Source organism: Garra rufa, chromosome 8, assembly GCF_049309525.1.
Source record: "Garra rufa chromosome 8, GarRuf1.0, whole genome shotgun sequence".
Taxonomy (NCBI): domain Eukaryota; kingdom Metazoa; phylum Chordata; class Actinopteri; order Cypriniformes; family Cyprinidae; genus Garra; species Garra rufa.
In genome coordinates, this window is record NC_133368.1 from 3,002,098 (window position 1) to 3,023,930 (window position 21,833).

Sequence of the window (21,833 nt, forward strand, 5' to 3'; positions counted from 1 at the left end):
GCCATAGTATGTTTTCATAGCACAGTAAACTTATTTTATTCCCCTTTAAAATCTTCCGTGCATGTGGATGTTTTTTTTTTTAATGTAGTAAATAAATGTTTTGTGTTTCTTGATGGGAAGGCTGTATTATCTTTGGAGATTGTGTCATCAATAAATAAACCAAATAAAAGCATCTTTATCTCGGCAGCGCAGCGTGTTGGTAATTAACTGGGGCTAACAAATTGGACACACGCAGGAGGAGGGAACGCGGCTCGCTGTCTTCTTAGAAAATCACAAATGCACTCTAAACATTTTCCCTGTTTGCTTTTTCCGCTGCCAACCTCCCCCTCCGCACCTCCTCACCCTCCGCCTGAGAGCCGTCACAAACTGCCTCTAATCAAGCTCTGAGCTGTTTAAAATGTGCTGCTTGATTTGCTTCATTTTTTGCAGTCTCTCTTATACTCCCATCTTTCTTTTTCCTCTCTCGCTTTTCATACATTTATTGATTTTTCGAAATTCGATTGTACAACAAAAATGAAATGGCTTGCCGTTTTGTCAAGAACAAATACCTTGTTTAATTAAGTTGTTTAATCATGCCTGGTGGAGTCGGGAGTCTGCGAGGATTCTGTCAGAATTTAATTGGCCGCTTTCCTTCAGTAGGACACATGGAGGAGACCCTCCGAAGGATTCAGTAACCCTAAAAACAAGTGATTGATGGAAAACCCACGCAAGAGTATTCAAAACTATGGCTAATATAAGTGGGGAGATAATCTTATCTGCTGCAACTCTTGGGAGCTAATGAAAGGATAGCTGCTTCTGAGTACAGAAAAGTACAAAGACCAATGGACCTCATTTCCGTCTTGTCAAAGGCCCCCTGCTCTGCTCATTTTCTTTATTAGAAAATTGAATGGGGAAGAGAGAGAGCGGAGCATCAGTCCTCCACTCCAAGTCCACTTATGCATCATGTTGAAAGAAAAGCATTGACCAGGAGAGAGCTTGAAACCGAGAAGGCAAATGTTTCCAATCATATTCGCTGTATTGCTTTTCTGTTGCCCAGGAGACTAAACCGTGTCTCAGCTGTGAGCTGCCGTGCATAGCTTTTCTCTGATTTCAAAGCCTCCGTGAATAACTTTATGTAAATCTGAGCAATATTGTATGATTGTATTTAATTGTGCAGCAGTGCAACAATCAAACAGTCAAACAGCAGTATTAGGTGCTTTAAAAATGCCAGAGTGTTTGTAAACATGATTTTCTGAATATCATGTAACGCTGAATGCACCTGTGATCGGTGATGTGATCAGCCACAAACAAATTTGGTAAAAAAAAAAAAACTCACAAGCACAGTTTTAAAGTATTAGTTCACTTCCAGAATAAACATTTCCTAATAATTTACTCATCCCCATGTCATCCAAGATGTTCATGACTTTGTTTCTTCAGGTGAAAAAACATTTTGTTGAAGAAAACATTCCAGGATTTTTCTATATATAGTGGACTTTATTGAAGGTCTAATGGAGCTACAAAGGGCTCTACACAATCCCAGCCAAGGAATAAGGGTCTTATCTAGCGGAATGATCGGAAATTAATGCGGAATGATTTTCCCCAAAAAAAAAAAAATGTATATGCAGTTTAACCACAAATGCGATTACTTTGACAACTCAATGCGATGCATGTCTACAACTTGGAAAGGTGAGGAAAACATTCCAGGATTTTTCTCCATATAGTGGACTTCAACGGGGATCAACGGGTTGACGGTCCAAATTGCAGTTTCAGTGCAGCTTCAAAGGGCTCTACATGATCCCAGCTGAGAAATAAGGCTCTTATGTAGCGAAAAACTAAAAATTGATATACTTTTAAACAACAAATGATCGTCTTGCACTAGCTTGACCTCACTCATTACGTAGTCATGTTGGAAAGGTCACACGTGATGTAGCCAAAGTACCGACCCAGTGTTTACAAAGCGAACGAGACAAAGGAAGTCAAATGGTCTTTCCAAAAAAAGGTAGAAGAATGATGTAGGAAGGAAAGAGTGAGATGGAGATTTGAACCAAAGTACACAGAAGAAGTACTAACTATGGTGACCTTTCCAACGTGAATGTGTGAAGTTGCAGAGATGCATTGCAGAGCTAGTGCAAGAAAAGCATTTGCGGTTAAAAAGTATATACATATATTTTATAATTTTTTATTTATTTATTTTTTAAGAAAATGGCCGATCATTTCATTGGATTAGATACTTATTCCCCAGCTGGGATTGTGGAAAGCCGTTTGAAGCTGCATTGAAACTCTAATCTGGACCTTCAAATCCTGGAATGTTTTCCTCAAAAAGATTGGATGACCTGGGGGTGAGTAAATTATAAGGAAATTTTTATTCTGGAATTGAACTAATCCTTTAAAGTTAATATAATAAAAAAAATGACAGGAAATAATCTCAGCCTCTGTACAGATGAGTAGGAATGCAAATTTTAACTGCATATATTTGCTAAAAGTGATTTTTTTAACATATAGACAGATAGACGGCTTCAAAGCTAAACTACATGAACTAAAAGCCACATAACTCTAATTTTGATTTCACAGGGTCTTTAATCCTTGACATCTTGTTTTCAGCCTTTGTTTTCTGTCAAAACCGGAGAAATTAGAAAGAAAACTAAGAAATCTGTTGTGTGGAAATCCCATCCATTGGTGGTTCTGCTTTAGAGGATTGAAGAGGCATTCTCCTGTGATTAGCTGCTAGCTCTGAAGGGTTCTGCAGAGATTCCTTATGGATTGACTGCCAGCGCTTTGAGAGCATCTTTAGTGTGCACCCAACCAGTAATGTTTTATGTCTGAGGGCACACAAGGTGCCATTTTGCATTTAAAACCTAAATGCCTGTTAGCAGTGTCAAAAACTGCTGAAGTTTATGAGCATTTTTGTCAATCTCAATTAAATTCATGCCAACTACAGATTCGGAAATTATTCTTTATATGTATCCTGAAATCTGCAGTTCCATGACATTACGTAACTGTTTAAAAGTTTGGGGTCAGTAAGATTTTAATGTTTTGAAATCTCCTGTAATTCACCAAGACTGCACTGAAATGTTATTACAGTTTAAAATAGCTGTTTTCTATTTTAATATATTTTTAAATGTAATATATTTCTGTGATGGCAAAGCTGAATTTTCAACAGCCATTACTCCAGTCTTCAGTGCCACATGATCCCTCATAAAGTGACTTTGATTCTCATAGTGTTTTTTTTTTTGTTGTTGTTTGTTTTTTGTTACTAAGTAGCTTTTCTTACAAGAGCTAAATTAGCAGTTAGTTAGCTGGCTAAATGCCAACAAGCAACTGATCTAGTGCAACTATTATCAACAACTGAAGGGACACAGACACTCATTCTTGTCAATTTTATTGGAGTCTTCTATTTTAAAGCTGAACTGTGGGGAGATATTACCTCTGACAGCCCTGCAGGAGTTAACAAAGCTCATTTTGCAGTGTGACATTTTAATTTTAGAAGCTCTTGGCCTGATAACATGTACAATGACAACAGTATGTCAGCAGACAGCAGTAATACTGCGAACACACAGCTGTCACATCAGATACGGTTGTGATCATTAATTATTTTTCATGGTTTTCTTTGCATTTTTGGGAGTAGTTTATGTTTTGCTTCTAAGAATATGGAACAAAGCCTATATATTTGGTAAGTTAAAAGTGTAAATTGAGGAACAATCCTTTTGCAGTTTCTTAAAAAAAAACCTTAGAGAAGAAACTGTGTTAAATTGGTGCGATATGACATTATACAATTGAGTTGAGGAGCTTTGCTGCAGGAATTGGGTTTCTGGCCTGCTGGTTAGAAGCATGAGAGTGTTCATGCCACTGTTCACTATTCACAAAGAAGGTCCAGGCTTAGGGATGAATCAGGGGACTTTGCTAGAAGTGCAGAAATGCGTGATGGGGATTACCGGAGCCAAAGTGTCAGTGGAAAATTGGATTTTTAGCCAAGAGCCATTAAAGCAGGAAAAAACAGAATGTGAAGTTTCACAGATGCTCATTAATTTGAAGTAATAAAGGAAAAAAGTCATATGAAGTCCCACCAATTTTGTAGTTTCTTGATAAAAGGCACTGCGTGTGTGTGTTGAGGGAAAATGGGAGGAGTAATACAGTGGCATATGTTTAATGTGTTTGAAAGTGTGCCTGAACCATTTGCACGTTCTCGTGCCAAATAACAGGGCCGCGCATGTAGGACATCTGCTCTCTTTACTTTAAAGTGCTTCTTTGTTGCGCATATCTAATGATTCGCATTTGTAAGTATGTGAGACCTTTTATTTGCAGGTGTGAAAGTGTGTTTCCCATCTTCATTGTGTCTTCCTGAGCTCTTGTGGTGCTCACAAATCCACTCTTGGTGTGAAATAGCAACCATTGTGGATGGCGGTCACACCTGACACACCTGTAGTAATCCAATATGTATGCCCATGATCCCGCAGTCATGTTCCCCCAAGAATATTTCTGACATCTTATTTCTTCCAGATCTATAACAAGCATTTCCAGCACTCCCTCAGCAACAACAAATATAGTTCACCCAAAAATGAAAATGACTCATCCTCAAGCCATCCTAGCTGTATATGACTTTCTTCTTTCAGATGAATACAATCAGAGTAATATATATATATATATATATATATGTGACCCTGGACCACAAAACCAGTCATAAGGTTAAATTTTACAAAACTGAGATGTATACATCATATGAAAGCTCAATAAATAAGCTTTCTGTTCAGGCCCGGAGCCAGGATGGCATAACTGGGGGGGCATTTTAAACACTTGGGGGGGGGGGGCGCTACTACTACTACCTGGAGACTGATTTGGTCCCTCTTGTTGTTTACTTATTTATATATTTATAATAGTTTCGCTATTAACTTGTACTGATTTTATCCAATGAATGCAAGCTATGCATCATTTACCTAATCTCCGGCGGATTATGGCTTCAGAAAGTGCAAAATAAAAAGCCACAAAACGAAAGCGATAAAAATATAAAAATGACCTGAATTTTGTAAAAAACGATAGAGTTTGGAGAGAAAAGGGTAAAAATCAATACAAAACAAATAATTTACAGGTTAATTAAGTTAATTTAGAAAAAAAAAGGTTTGGAGCATTTTTTGTTCGTTAAATATAAGTTTTGGATTTTTAAAGTAAGGACCAAGCTGCCAGCAGCAGACAATGAGTTGATGTTTGATCAACTTTGCCTCCTCAGATAATCACAACTTGCCTAAAATAAATATCTAGGCCTAAAAGAGTTAAAGTATAAAAAAACGTTCATTTCAACGTTAAAATAATATAAATGTGCGGTATTAGGCACATATGCAATCCTTTGTGCAGAGAGCCGCTTTGCAGGACAAGTATGCGCCAGCGCAATCACTTGCATTTTTTGCAGTGGAAACCATATAAAATATTCCGTCATTTTTGCTCATAAAGGTAAGAGTAAATAACAACAATACAATATCACAATATCAACAAAACGTTGCAAACGGTGCATGAATTGTTAAAAACAAACATGATCCCCTTTCTGTCATCTCAATAGGAGCGCTTCTCAGCAAAACTCAGCGAATACATAACTCACAGACAAGATACATGTATTTATAGAAAGCTGTAAATTATTACTTAACGAAATAAAATTAATCAAAAACAAAAGCTCTTTCATTATGTAGTCTGTAAAGATTAATTTCTCTCTAAAGGCGCGTCCAAGAGGAAAAGGCGATCGGCAACTTCATCTGAGACACTGACTCAGAAAACACAAGAGTTTTAGTGTTTATTTTACATTAATTACCAATAAAACACAGGCGGTGAATATAAACTTTTATATTAGTTTAATGTTGAAATTAACATTGTTTTATACCTGAACTCTTTTAGGCCTATAGATTTATTGTAGGCAAGTCGTGATGATGTGAGAAGGCAAAACTGATCAAACACAGGCTATGATCAACTCGTTGTCTGCCGCTAGCTGCTTGGTCGTTACTTTAAAAAAAAAATCTTACATTGAAGAACAAAAATATGCTCTAAATGTTTTTCTAAATTAACTTAATAAAAAAAAAAAAAAACGAAACGAAACAATCATTTTGCCATTACATGCACGATGTCTGAGTTTTGAGCTCTGCCGAGCCGTGACTGTGAGCGAGTGAGACGAGCAAGCGAGTGAATTGCGAGTATAGCCACTCCCTCCCTATGCATCTACCAGCATCAGTAGCTAGTTTGAAAGCGAGCAGAGTGCTCTGACCATTTTACTTTAAATTTTTATGAAATTCGGAATATTGCATGCCTTCATGTTTGGGGGGGCAGTCACAGCATTTAGGGGGGCATTGCCCCACCTTGCCCATGCCTATATCCGGGCCTGTTTCTGTTGATATATGGTTTGTTAGGATAGGACAATATTTGGTCGAGATACATCTATTTGAAAATCTAGAATCTGAGGGTGCAAAAAAATCAAAATACTGAGAAAATCACCTTTAAAGTTGTCCAAATTAGGTTCTTAACAATGCATATTACTAATCAAAAATTACATTTTGATATATTTATAGTATGAATTTTACAAAACGTCTTCATGGAACATGATCTTTACTTAATTTCCTAATGATTTTTGGCATAAAAGAAAAATCAATAATTTTGACCCATGTAATGTATTTTTGGCTATTGCTACAAATATACCCCAGCGACTTAAGACTGGTTTTGTGCTCCAGGGTCACATATATATATATAAAATCCCTGGCTCTTCCAAGCTTTATAATGGCAGTGAATGAATGTTGAGATTTTGAAGTCAAAAAAGTGCATCCATCCATCATAAAAAGTGCTCCACATGGCTCCAGAGGGTTAATAAAGGCCTTCTTAAGTGTAAATATGGATAGTTTTTTTTTACATAAACACATCAATTCACTTCTGAAGACCTTTATTATCCCCCCAGAGCCATGTGGAGTACTTTTTATGATGGATGGATGCACTTTATTTTACTTTAAAATCTCAACAGCCATTCACTCACATTGTAAAGCTTGGAAGAGTCAGGACATAAGAAAATCACATACACCTAGGATGGCTTGAGGGTGAGTAAATCATGAGGTAATTTTAATTTTGGGGTGAACTATCTCTTTAAGCATGTTAAGAAACATGAAAGTATACTATTTAAGTCGCCTTTTATTTCGGTAATATATTATCTGCAAGGACAGAAAAACAGAAGTTTGTTTTTCATGTATTTGTTCTAAATAGGCTGTAAATCTTGGTGTTCATTGTTTTGACATTTCCCCTTTTTGTTTTCTCCTCTTTTAGTGAGTAAACTGAAGGTGCACAAGTCCAACCAGAGTCTGCAGTTTCTGGAGGACAGTCGGGTACGTGTCAACTGCTCCATCACCTCTCAAACCAGTCCGGACTCTCAGCATGCCGTGCTGTGGTACGCCCGGAAGGCCGAGGCAGGAGAGCCGGATGAGCTGCTGTTGAAGATCGAACACTCTGGAGCATTCGAGTATGGAGCATATGCAGAGGAGGAGCGTCTCCGCAGCCGTGTGCAGTCAGAGAGACTCTCTCCTCGGCTATACGGCCTCACTCTGCACCGCGCCGAAACCAGCGACTCTGGAACGTACTACTGCCTTGTGGAGGAGTGGCTCATGGACCCTGATGGACAATGGTACCGCCTGGCACAAGACTCCTCCGGCTTCACACATGTGGCGGTGAGACAGCCGGGTAAGAATGTGGTTGATTTATCAAATAGACAAACATGTACGATACGAGTCAAAAGTTTTTGAACCGTACGATTTTTAATGTTCTTTAAAGAAGTCTCCTCTGCTCACCAACCCTGCATATATTTGATCCAAAGTACAGCAAAACAGTAAAATTTTGAAATATTTTTACTATTTAAAATATTCAAACAGAAAACAGTTATATTTTAAAATGTAATTTATTCCTGTGATTAAAGCTACATTTTCAGAATTTTTACTCCAGTCTTCTTTGTCACATGATCCTTCAGAAATCATTCTAATTTGCTGATTAGCTGTGCAAGAAACATTTTATTATTATTATTATTATTATTATTATTATTATTATTATTATTACCAATATTTAAAACCGTTGAGTAATTTTTTTCAGGATTCATTTATGAATAGAAAGAACCAAAGATGGGGGTGGAAGAAATGATAGAAGTTAATACTTTTATTTAGCAAGGATGCTTTCATTTGATGATAAAGATATTTTGTTACAAAAGATGACTATTTTGGATAAATGCTGTTCTTCTGATCTTTCTATTCATCAAAGAAACCTGAAAAAAAAACACGTAACATATAAAATATATAACATAATAATAATATTAATAAATGTTTTTTGAGCAGCAAATCAGAATGTTAGAATCATTTCTGAAGGATTATGTGACTCGAGTAAAGATGCTAAAAATTCAGCTTTGAAATCTCAGGGATAAATTACATTTTAAAATATATTCAAATAGAAAACAGTTATTTTAAATAGTAAAAATATTTACAAATGTTATTGTTTTTGTTGTACTTTGGATCAAATAACTGCAGGCTTGGTGAGCAGAAGAGACTTCTTAAAAAAAAACATTAAAAATCTTACTGTTCAAAAACTTTTGACTAGTGTATATTTGTATGTAAATTTAGTTTTCAGTGTTTCTGCTGCATTTTTACTAGAAATTAATACGTTATTAAGCAAGGATGTACAGTATTAAAATGATCAAATGTAATGGTAAAGACTTTTATAATGTTACAATTTTTTTTTTACATTAGTGAGTTATCGAAGAACCCATAAAAAATGCATCATGGTTTCCACAACAAATATTAGGATTGTTTTCAACACTGATAATAATAAGAAATATTACTATAAGAAATATTAGAATGATTTGTGATCATGTGACACTGAAGACTTAAAATTCAGTGTTGACACCACAAAAATAAATGAATTTTAAAATATTAAAGTAGAAAACATTTGTAAAACTTTAAAGTTTTCAACTGGAAAGTTGTAAAGAGATTTCACATAATTAGCCCAATATTATTACAAATAAATCCAGCTTTGGTGAGCATTTTTTTTTTTTTTTTCAATAACATTAAAATATTTTCTAGTCTAGAACAATGTGTATTTTTTTTTTTTTTTACAATTTTATACATTTGCTATTTCAGTTTTTAGTTTAATTGTTTTTTTGATTTTTGTTTTTGTTTTTTTGAAAATTTTATGTTTTTAAACTACAGCTCTGTGAAAAACTGATGATTTTGCAGTGGTCATGTAATTTTTTTCTCAAAGCTGTATATTTATTTCAGTAACAGTGTTAAATAAAATTAAAAATTAAAAAAGCTCAAATAAAATGAACAAAAGAAAACATCTCAGGCCCTCCTGAGATTAACCACCAACATTTTCTAAAGGTTTTTCTGAAGATGTTTTTTTTTTGTTTTTTTTTTTGTATCTTGTTCGTGGAAAGTGCTGGACAGTATTTACAATGGCACCCAACTAGCCGAGTTGGCCTTTATTCCTATAGCAGACTCCGGAGCCTTTGAGACTCAGTTGTAGGTGTGTGTAGCAGTCCCATGGGCATAACAGGCCATCTGGCATGAGAGGATCGGAAAGAGCAGCATGAAAACATTCTCCCCCTGAGACCACCATGGAGCGCAGCCATCCTGAGCTCATGTCTGCCCGAGCTGAATCATTCATCAGCATGTGTGCATTTATGAGAGGAAGACATAAAGAGAGACAGGGGCTTTGTATGTGTAACTCCTCAAATGCAAGCGTGCAGGGTATCAGACCCTCAGGGAGCCCCCCCACATGGGCCACAGGCGGCGAGGGGGAGTCAGAACCCTTATAACGGACACAATCACGACTGCCAGAGGCTTTACTCGTGACGCCCATCTGAGTGCCACGCAGCTGCTGCTCCTCTATTCACCCCGAACAGCCGCCCATGAAAACCCCTGTTGCAAACTGCCTCAGCTACTCATCTATATGCCCATTTTTTTGCGGATAATGTCCACGTTTTTCCAGTAACATCATGACCTAGCTTCTGTGTGCAGGTCTAGTGGCTCAGGTGACGAGGTTTGCATTAGTCTGATGCCATCTGGGCTCTTTGACAGAAGTGAATCAAAGCTTTGAGGAGCAGGGAAAACGGATCTTAACCTGACACAACACACTTTTCAATATTACTGCACTACACATGGGTCGTCGACTTACCGCTGTTACACTGACACGTTTTGTTGTGTAGTTTGTCCTCGGGTCCGTTAAGCAAGTAGCTTTAGGAGCACAGGTGGCCAAGACATCTGCTCCTCTGAAACACATCAAGGTCAAGAAAAGGGAAAAAGTGTTTGGGCACTTTTTACCTCGTGTTCTTTGGTCAGATAACTTCAGAAAGTGATAAATTATTATTTTAAATGAATAATGCAAATCTAAGATTCACATTATGGAAGCCTTTATTTTGCATAGTTGTTTATGCATAATGCATTTTCTATTCTTCAGCATGAATGCATTTAAGCATGAATGCGTTTCCCTTACTGTAGCATACAGTATCTAATTTTCTTCTCAGCACTGTATTAGTCAAGCTGTCTTTCATGAATTCTGTATTTTATACCTTTTTCTATTTTCGCCTTTCATATACATAAATATATATATAATATATATATATATATACACACACACACACACACACACACACACACACACACACACACACACACACACACACACACAGTGCATATCTCTATAATATATCTAAATATGCACTTCAATTCCAGTCTTGTTTCCCTGGGGATGCAAGTGTGAGTGTCAAATCACCTCACCGCTGCACGATTGCCTGAAATAGCATCCATATAAATGTATTTACAAATAGATAGTTGATGCAAGGTTCACAACCTCGTAATCTGCCATCTTCAAAGTCAAATTGCACTGCTTTTACATGAGCAGACGATAAGAGGTGGCTCTTAAAGTGTGCCGGAAAATGCAGTCTTATTTTTAGCTGATCTCAGCTCAAGACCCAGCTGAAGGAGCTTGTGACTTCTCACACAAAATGTGATGATCCTCACCTTCATTTGAGAGTGACATTGAACAGCTAGTTCCACATTCCTGGATGCGTGATGCCCTGCAGAATTTTGATTAAAATAGAGTTAATTTTAAGGGGTGTTCGGATATGTAAATCCTTTTTGTACTTGTACAGTCGTGGCCAAAAGTTTTGAGAATTACATAAATATTGGAAATTGGAAAAGTTGCTGCTTATTTATAGCTTATAGCTTATTTATAGCAATTTGCATAGACTCCAGAATGTTATGAAGAGTGGTCAGATGAATTGCATAGTCCTTCTTTGCCATGAAAATTAACGTAATCCCGAAAAAAAACTTTCCACTGCATTGTTAAGAAGGCTTCAGGGCGTCCAAGAAAGTCCAGCAAGCGCCAGGATCGTCTCCTAAAGAGGATTGTGCTGCGGGATCGGAGTGCCACCAGTGCAGAGCTTGCTCAGGAATGGCAGCAGGCAGGTGTGAGCGCATCTGAACACACAGTGAGGCCAAGACTTTTGGAAGATGGCCTGGTGTCAAGAGGGGCAGCAAAGAAGCCACTTCTCTCCAAAAAAACATCAGGGACAGATTGATCTTCTGCAAAAAGTATGGCGAATGGACTGCTGAGGACTGGGGCAAAGTCATATTCTCCGATGAAGCCTCTTTCCGATTGTTTGGGGCATCTGGAAAAAGGCTTTTCCGGAGAAGAAAAGGTGAGCGCTACCATCAGTCCTGTGTCATGCCAACAGTAAAGCATCCTGAGACCATTCATGTGTGGGGTTGCTTCTCATCCAAGGGAGTGGGCTCACTCACAATTTTGCCCAAAAACACAGCCATGAATAAAGAATGGTACCAAAACACCCTCCAACAGCAACTTCTTCCAACAATCCAACAACAGTTTGGTGAAGAACAATGCATTTTCCAGCACGATGGAGCACCGTGCCATAAGGCAAAAGTGATAACTAAGTGGATCGGGGACCTAAACGTTGAAATTTTGGGTCCATGGCCTGGAAACTCCCCAGATCTTAATCCCATTGAGAACTTGTGGTCAATCCTCAAGAGGCGGGTGGACAAACAAAAACCCACTAATTCTGACAAACTCCAAGAAGTGATTATGAAAGAATGGGTTGCTATCAGTCAGGATTTGGCCCAGAAGTTGATTGAGAGCATGCCCAGTCGAATTGCAGAGGTCCTGAAAAAGAAGGGCCAACACGGCAAATACTGACTCTTTGCATAAATGTCATGTAATTGTCGATAAAAGCCTTTGAAACGTATGAAGTGCTTGTAATTATATTTCAGTACATCACGGAAACAACTGAAACAAAAATCTAAAAGCAGTTTAGCAGCAAACTTTGTGAAAACTAATATTTGTGTCATTCTCAACTTTTGGCCACGACTGTACACTTTTTTAGATATAGTTCTGTCATTATTTACTAACTATAATGTCGTTTCAGTTGTGCTTTAAACTGATTTAAAGTTTGAAATGATAGAAATTAATACTTTTATTTAGTAAGAATGTTTTAAAGCTTTACAAAAATGCTTTACAAAAGATTCCAAAAGATCTGAAAGGTCTATTCATCAAAGAAACTTGAAAAAATTCTACTCAGCTGTTTTCAACAGTACAGTAGTTTTTTTAAAGCAGCAAATCAGAATATTAGAATGATTTCTGAAGGATCGTATGACTGTTTTAAAATATATTCAAATAGAAAACAGCTCTTTTAAATAGTAAAATTAATTTTGTTGTACTTTGGATCAAATAAATGCTGACTTGGTGAGCGGAAGAGACTTTAAAAACACAAAGTCCGGGTTTCACAGACAGGCCTTAGACTAAGCCAGGATTAAGCCATAGTTCAATTAAGTTCATTTAAGTAATTTTTATAAACGTGCCTTACAAAAACCATTACTGTGCATCTCGAGGCTAAACAAAGGCACTGATATATTTTAAGATCAGTCCATACAAGTTTCTTTCAATTGAAACAACTCAGACATTTCGTCTGGGACTAGGCTTAAGCCTTGTCTGTGAAACCGGGGGTAAGAATCTGACTGTTCAAAAAACTTTGACTGGTAGTGCAAATGTAACGAGTTTGCAATATATGCTACCCTAATCTCTAAAAAAAGATTAGAAATGTTGTCGTGCACTTTATGATTTTTATCATCGTTTTTATTGCAGTGGTGAAGTTGCAGGTGGAGGAGGCAGAATCCAATATCACAGTAGCTGAAGATGGATCAATCCGTCTGGGCTGCAGCATTCTGTCTCAGTCCTCAAAAGATTCCCGCTTTTCTGTATCCTGGTATGTGTACCGCTTGGGGCAAGAGGAGGAGGATGAGCAAGAGTGTGTCTTTTCCATCGGTCACGATGCAGTGTTTGGTAATGGCAACTGCAGCCCTACGGAGGAGCCCGGTCCAAACTCCCGCTTACAGTTTGAGCGCACCACCTCTGACCTGTACAGTCTGACCATCCAGAAAGCTCGGGGCAGAGATGCTGGCAATTACTACTGCCATGTGGAGGAGTGGCTGCTGAACCCACGCAATGCCTGGTACCGTCTGGCCACCAATAACTCTGGAGTCACCATTGTTAATGTTATGGAGCAGGGTGAGCTTTTGCACTTTTTAAGCACTAAGCACTTTACCCATGCATGTTGTTGTTAATATTTTCTTGTGTTTTTACACTGTGTCCTAATCAGACAAAATGCAAGAAGTAATCACTCTGCCCCCACTTAATGTGAAATGCTACATGAAGAAGCAAACTTTCTACATTTTTCCACTACATTTACTGTCATTATGTATTTATGTAAAAAAAAAAATTCTGCATAACCACCTACTAATATTTTATTTACATTTTTACCACTTTTTACAGACTGACAGATTTGATGTTCTTATCCATATTTAAAGGATTAGTTCACTTCCAGAATAAAAAAGTCATGATAATTTACTCACCCCTATGTGATTCAAGATGTTCATGTCTTTCTGTCTTAAGTCGCAAAGAAATTAAGGTTTTTGAGGAAAACATTCCAGGATTTTTCTCCACATATTGGACTTCATTGGTGGTCAACGGGTTGAAGGTCCAAACTGCAGTTTTAATGCAACTTCAAAGAGCTCTACACAATCCCAGCCAAACAATGCGGATCTTATGTTGCAAAACGATTAGTCATTTTCTAAGAAACATACAAATTTATATACTTTTTAACCACAAAGGCTTGTCCTTTGCACGTTTGCTTTGTAAACACTGGGTCCGGTACTCCTGCCCACATCACGCGTGACCTTTCCAACCTGACCTGATGACATAATTTGTGAAGTTGAGCTAGTGCAAGATGAGCATTTGTGTTTAAAAAGTGTATAAATTCTACAGAAATGTCCATTTTTTATATGGCAAGTTGTCTTAAAATGTATTTCTTTTTTAACATTTGACCACATTATTAGATTCCCTTTTGACTTGAATGAATACACATAAATGACAGCTTCGTTTTTTTTCTTTTTGTGCATTTATTTAAAGACCACGTTACAGAAAAATAATGAAAATGCAAGAAGATTGTTTTTTTGTTTTTGTTTTACAATTCCCTAACAATAAAGTAAGTCATACCAGTGACCTCAATTAAAAGCTTCACATCAAATCATGAAAATTTCTGTTAACTTAAAAGGTACAGTGGACTTATCATGGGCCTTACTTCAAGTGATGTCATCAGTGTGTTTTTTATTTAATAGAAGATCTTTGTGAACAAGAAACACCAGTGACACTACTTTCATTGTATATTTTATCATATTTATTCAGCATTTTATTTTTTATGCCATTTATATCATATATTCGATAGTTGTGAATACATTGTTGTATTTTAAATGGTAGAAAAACCTGTATTTGACCTCAAAATTAAGCACATTTTCTTTTAAAGAAAATGACAGATCGCTTCATTAGATAAGACCCTTATTCCTCGGCTGGAATTATGTAGAGCCCTTTGAAGCTGCATTGAAACTGCAATTTGGACCTTCAACCTGTTATACCTTATTGAATTCCACTACATGGAGAAAAGTACTCAAATGTTTTCCTCAAAAACCGTAATTTCTATATGACTGAAGAAAGACATGAACATCTTAGATTACATGGGGTTGAGTAAGTAATCAGGAAATGTTAATTCTGGAAAGAACTCATCTTTTTGGTAATAAATTGTTCTAACTCTTTGTTTTCTCTCTCCCCACTCCAGTCTCTACCCTACAATCAGTGGTTTGTTCCAACGACTCCCTCTTCTACTTCGTCTTCTTCTACCCCTTCCCTATCTTTGGCATCCTCCTCATCGCGGTCCTGCTGGTGCGCTACAAGACCCGCAGCTCCAGCAAGAACCAGGAGGGCAAGAACGGAGCGCCGCTCTTGTGGATCAAAGAGCCTCATCTCAGCTATTCCCCAACCTGTCTGGACCCCCCAGCCCTCAGCCTTCACCCCGGCTCTGTGGAGTAACAGTGACACGAACATGACCCTGTCTCACTCAGAGACTCGCTCATCTACACTCTCTCTCTGACTCGCTTTCTCTTTTTCTTCTCCTCCTCGTCCGTGATGAGGCCACCAGAAAGTAATCTGGGCTTCTAGCCTGGCCTGTCAATCCGTCCATATGACTGACTAAGACCTTCCTCAGTTGAAGTTGCCATGACTACGGTGGCTGCTGGCACCGAAGCCTAGACATTTGCTTTGCTTTCTTTCTCCTGATCTTTTTTTTTTAAATATGATTTTACTTTTCATTCATGCTCTTTTGTGAGAACCTTTCCTTTGAGGTGGCAGTATCCGTGAGCCTTGATGTATTTTACCCGACTGACACTCTCCAGGATCGGAAAGTTTCTTTTTGCTTTTGTACTCCCGTCTATGAAGTCTGGTGGAAACCATTACATATTATTTGTTATTTTGTCTGTGCTGATTTTTGCTCCAGAAGACTGGAAGGTCGTTGCTGGACCATGAACGTTTCTAGAGACAATGGTGTATGGATGAAGGAAGAAAAGGACAATCTTTCCTCCAATAAACTCGGAAAGCTGACAATGGATGCGTATTGATTTTGTTTGTGTGCACGTGCCACAGAACTGACCTGAGAACTGCCTCTGTTTAAATGGATAAAGACTATGGAGAGCCCTCATTGCCCACAGACTCAAGGATATACGTGAAGCCCAGCTCATCCTCACTGCCAAAGACCGATACAACATCAAAAGCCACAAATTCAAATTCAAATAGGATTAGAAGTGTGTAACGTGAGCCGTCCGATGTTGGAAAAGACAGTGAGATTCCTACACTGACATGTTTCCTCATCACTGGTGCTCAGATGTTTCTACATGGCCCCATATTGCCCATTTCATTTCAAGGTCTTCTCAACCTTTCCAATGTTAAGAAGATCCATTTATCTCAACAAAACATCCTTGTGTATTTGAGTATGTTTGTTTGTGTATATTTACACACAATTGACCCCACATTTAGTGAGCGTTCGCCTCACTGTCCTCGTATTTTCATAACGCAAGGTTGAGTGGAAACAAAAGGGGGCATGAAGGCCTTTTCTCTCTGGAGTTTTTGAATTTTGTGTACAAACGTTGTCTTGAGGGAGACAGCTGACAGGACACTATTGACTCAAGGAACATTCTCAGTGCCAAGATCTTTTTTTTTTCATCATACGTGCCCTGAAATGATCCAGGAGGAAGGCAGATATTGGCAGACTTCTGCATATGTTATGAAGTTATGAAGGGATTTGACATTTTGTTTTCTCTATACTCTAAGTCACATCAAGTGTTGTTCTTCTTCTCTTTATTGGTTTGTGTTTGAAATATGGTGCCCGATCTTTGTGTTACAAATTGAAAAGATTGTGAAAACGTAATGCGCCGTGTCATAACCTGTAACCTGTGAAGACCTACTAGTGTGATTATATCTCTGAGGGTGAATATAGCATCTAAATTATTGTCGGTCTCCATGAACACTTTGAAAACACTGCCATGTTTTACCATTAGAGGTCTCTACGATCCACATTAGTCCTGTTTCGTTCAAGAAAGATTCAACCTCTACTGAAAGCATTTAGAGCTTAGCTGTAGTGTGAATGAATTTTGTTAATTTTTCTTTTTATTTCAACATGGACTACGAAGCATAACGTGTTAGTTAGACACCAAACTGGATGTGTCTCACTTACAGACAATTCTCAAGACCTTTTGACAGTGATCTTGACAGTCAACATAGTGGCTTTTCTGTAAATGAAATTTAAATCCATTTGAAGCTTGTGGTCGTCTTATTTATTAAATCATAAAACTCCTAGATAGAATATGTGAACTTCATAATCTGCATAGACAGAATGTGGCAGAAATAGCAGTGGACATTTAGACAACTACAACTTGGCTGCTTGACGTGAGTGGCCTAGAGGATTATGGGAAGCAGTTCTGAAGCAATCTGAGAATCTTCATACAGATGACACAGTGATCTAACTCTTTATCTACAAAGTTTTGTTGAACTGTACAGTGCATGATGAGTAAGGGAGACATTTTATGATGTCTGAAAGTGTGTGTCGTGACATCATGTCAGATCAATGGCATCCTCACTGTCTCCACTGTCTTGTGGAAGGCCTCAGCCATTGTAACAGCAACCCTCAAATGTAATGTTTCTGTTAGAACAATATTGGCCTTTCTCAAGCAGGAGATGCGTAGTGTGACATCGATCGTGATATTGCGGTTCTGCTGTCGTTCAACCTGTACAGACTTATTCAGAACTCTAACTAGTGTTTTTGTAGTACAACATGCCCAGCTGAATCATAATGTTCTCACAATGTTGTAAATGCATTTCGAGGGCTGCATGTCATGGCTGTGTACTGGCAGTATAGCTGCAGAAAAACAAAACAAATGACAAAAAATATTGTGTTGATGTGTGTTCAGTTCAGCCAGTGCTGCTTTTTCAAGTGGTGATTTTTATGTTCTTTTTTTTTTAAATAACCAAAATAGTGCACTGAATATTTGAAAAAAAAAGTTGCCATAGTTTTTTTATGCTTCTGTGTTTTTGTTGTACTCTGTTTAATTTTTGTTGTGTTTTTTATATCTATACTTATTTTATTAAATTGTAGCAATTGCTATTATAAAAAAGGCACTTTGCTATTGTCAGTTGATTGCAATAAAACGTTCAGTGCACCACACTTTAGACTGTGTTTATGTAATGTATCTATTACATTGGTCCAGTTTACAAATGTTAACAGTTACAGCAATTAAAGGCACAATATGTAAGGTTTTTTGATTAAAATATCCAAAAACAACTGTTTAAATCCGGACAAATAAGACATTTTAATTGTCCCGTCCCATATTTCGCCGCCTGCCAATGACGTCATACACCCTACATTTTCTGGTTTTATTTTCTACAAAAAAAAAACATGGAAACACCACAGACATTTAGTATGTTTTGCATGTTATTAGATGGGCGACAAAGGCAAAGAGTAGCCTTAAAACAACTTTAAACACACTTAAATTAGGGTGACCATATTTTAGTTTTCAAAAAAGAGGACGTGGGGTGGGGGGTGGGGTCCTAGTTTTGGTATCAAAATACGTCATTTCCATACCAAAACTACATATTTTACAGTCACTGTTATAGAGATTGATCATAAACACAGCTAAAAAGCTTCCTACACTCTTAAAAATAAAGGTGCTTCACAATGCCATAGAAGAACCTTTTTTGTTAAAATGGTTCCATAAATTTATTTGTGAATTTTATTGGCGAAAGAAGGTTCTTCAGATTATAAAAAGGTAAGAAAGAGATGGTTCTTTAAAGAACCTTTGACTGAATGGTTCTTCGTGGCATCGCTATGAAGAACCTTTTAAAGCATCTTTATTTTTAAGAGTGTACCACAGTGGCCATCCTTCACAAAACTATCTACCACAGTTTTATCACAGAATGCAAAATGTTTCAATACAAGCATTTCAGCCAAATGGAATGTATGCAATATTTCAAACTTTCAAAAATCAACCCGCCGCAACTGTTAAAATCAGCCCAATTCCGTGGAAAAAATGCGGATTTGGCAACCCTACATCCAACACGAACTGCATCCAAAGCGATTTAAATACTCTGCATATTGATAGCGACTCCATGATGCGCGAAAATTATATTCAATATTAGAATGTTTGCGGGAGACAACAGTCCCGCGCAAGGTTTTAATACAAAAACGGAGACAATGAATGGCGACTGTAGAAAGCAAAAGCCGAACCCCGGACATTTTGGGCGATTTAGGAATCCCGGCCGGACACATTTTTTTAAGTCCAAAAAGAGGACATGTCCGGGGAAAAGAGGACGTATGGTCACCCTACTTAAATGTAACAAGTATGATAAAACAGTGCTGCTTTACCCCACATACACATGACCGGAAAGAGCGTAAGTGGTCGACTGTGGCATAATAAAAGCTCTGCTGTTTTCAAACGGTGTGGTGCGCTTGTCTCTCATGAGCAATCGCTCCAACGTCCTCATTATACTTTCATGGCTTTCAGCCTCACTTTGCTTCATACTACAGTGACGTTAATTAATCTTCAATACATTCGCTCATCCACAAACATGAAGTCCTGTCGGATTGCCTTGGCTGTGCAGATGAAGACAACAACTCCCATGATTCCACACTCAATCATGGCATTATTAAACTACGCCTTTGTTTCTTGTTTGTTTTGAATATGCGCCTTCTAGTGGAGAAAACTACATACTGTGCCTTTAAAAGGGATAGTTTGAATATTTTTTCGTACTTTTCAAATCTGCAAAGCTTTGGAAATTGGGGTCCACCATCATTGGACCCCGTTCACTGTCATGGTATCAACAAAACCAGATGTTTTTCCAATACGTTACCTTTTGTGTTCCACAGAAGAATGTAAGTCTTACAGGTTTTTAATGACATTACTTTGAATTAATCTGCATTTTTGGTTAAAGTATTCCATTAAGTCTTTTATCATTACAATTATTACCAGTAAGTCTTTTGTCATTACAGCTGAATCTGCAGAATGTTTATTATTTTACTAAAATAAGAGGGAACAAAATACATGTTATTTTTTATTTAGTACTGACCTGAATAAGATACTCACATAAAACACATTTACATACAGTCCACAAAAGAATGTAATAGTTGAATTTATAAAAATGACCCTGTACACACCTGATTTTAAATACTGTGTTGTCTAAATAATCTATAGCTGTGGGGTTTATTGTTTAGTGATAGTTGTTCATGAGTCCATTGTTTGTCCTGAACAGTTAAACTGCCTGCTGTTCTTCAGAAAAATCCTTCAGGTCCCACAAATTCTTTGGTTTTTCAGCATTTTGTGTGTTTGAACCCTTTCCAACAATGACTGTATGATTTAATTTTGAGATCTATCTTTTCACACTGAGGACAACTGAGGGACTACTACAGAAGGTTCAAACACTCACTGATGCTTTAGAAGGAAACACAATGCATTAGGAGCTGGGGGGTGAAAACTTTTTGAATTTAACGATCAGGGTAAATGCTTCTGGGAAACATGCATGTATCTTCTGAAGGGCAGTACTAAATGGGGGAGAAAAAAAAGAATATTTAGGCAAAGTAAGAAAAATGTACAAATCTTCACCTGTTCAAAAGTTTACACCCCTAGCTCTTAATGCATCGTGTTTCCTTCTGGAGCATCAGTGAGAAAAGATGGATCTCAAAATCCATTGTTGGAAAGGGTTGAAATACACAATTTTAATTTGTAGGAACTGAAAGATTTTTCTGAAGAACAGCGGGCAGTTTAACTGTTAAGGACAAACACGGGACTCATGAACAATATCAAGTGTATGTAAACTTTTGAACAGGGTCATTTAGAAAAACTATTCAACTATTATTCTCTCTTGTGGACTATATGTAAACATCTATGTGAAATATCTTATTCAGGTCAGTACTAAATAAAAAATAACATGCATTTTGTATGATCCCACTTATTTTGGTTAAATAATTAACATTTTGTAGATTCTGCAAGGTGTATGTACAGTTTTGACTTTTCGGCTACAGAATAAGGTTTCTGTACCTTATTATGTGAATATTTCCTGTCCTTGACCACCAGAGCTTTGTGGCAGTGGAAAGTACTGCCTCTTAAGAAGGTGAGAAAGGGATCTGACATATCTTTCAATGTCTTATCTGGTATGGTTGAGTCTGATGCTTTGGATTGTGGACTTGGGTGGCTGCAGGCTGGAGTGTTATTATAGCAGGCCAGAGCTTGTTAACCTCCAGAGCAGTGTGGAGGACTCACATTGAGAGCTGCTGTCCCTTCCAGCTGCTCACAAACGTGATTTAATGGTGGATAGTGGCCAGTCTCAGCATCTGGCTGTCTGAATTAGGATGTCTGGATGAAGACACGCTTTTGTGCTTTGTTTACCTAATGTTTTGTGAAATGTAATTGCAGATTACAGCAGTTAGCTACGGTCCTCAAATTTGGCATACAAGGAGTGCTGATATTTAACCTAACCACAATGACATGATTAGCTTTTGTGAAATGTGTGTTGTTTTAGTCTGTTTGAGCCTGTGTGCTGCTTGGTGACACAAAATCTCATAAACAGGCTTCTTATGGAACCATTTTTTAACAGGCTGAGAAAAGAATATACTAGGGTGACCATACGTCCTCTTTTCCCCGGACATATCTTTTTTTGGACTTTAAAAATGCGACCGGCTTGGATTCCTAAATCGGCCAAAATGTCCAGGATTCGTGTTTTTTTTTTGTTTGTTTGTTTTTTTGTTTCCTACAGTCGCCATCCATTGTGTGTGTTTTTGTATTAAAGCCTCGCGCAGGACTGTTTTCTTAATCCATTCCCACAAACATTTTAATATTGAATATAATTTTCGTGCATCACGGAGTCGCTATCAATATGCAGAGTATTTAAATCACTTTGGATGCAGCTCATGTTGGATG

The 21,833-nt window shown here is 37.6% G+C and overlaps 1 protein-coding gene across 1 annotated transcript in view; it reads left to right on the top strand.

The window, feature by feature from the left end:
• The window catches only part of igsf3 (immunoglobulin superfamily, member 3), a 180,448-nt gene extending 162,382 nt beyond the window's left edge, over positions 1–18,066 (top strand). The window contains exons 6-8 of the mRNA XM_073846209.1: positions 7,261–7,671; positions 13,129–13,551; positions 15,155–18,066. Of these exons, the coding sequence (XP_073702310.1) occupies positions 7,261–7,671; positions 13,129–13,551; positions 15,155–15,405 (1,085 nt within the window). The 3' untranslated portion in view covers positions 15,406–18,066. The remainder of the gene's footprint in view (positions 1–7,260; positions 7,672–13,128; positions 13,552–15,154) is intronic.
• Positions 18,067–21,833: the final 3,767 nt, after the last annotated feature.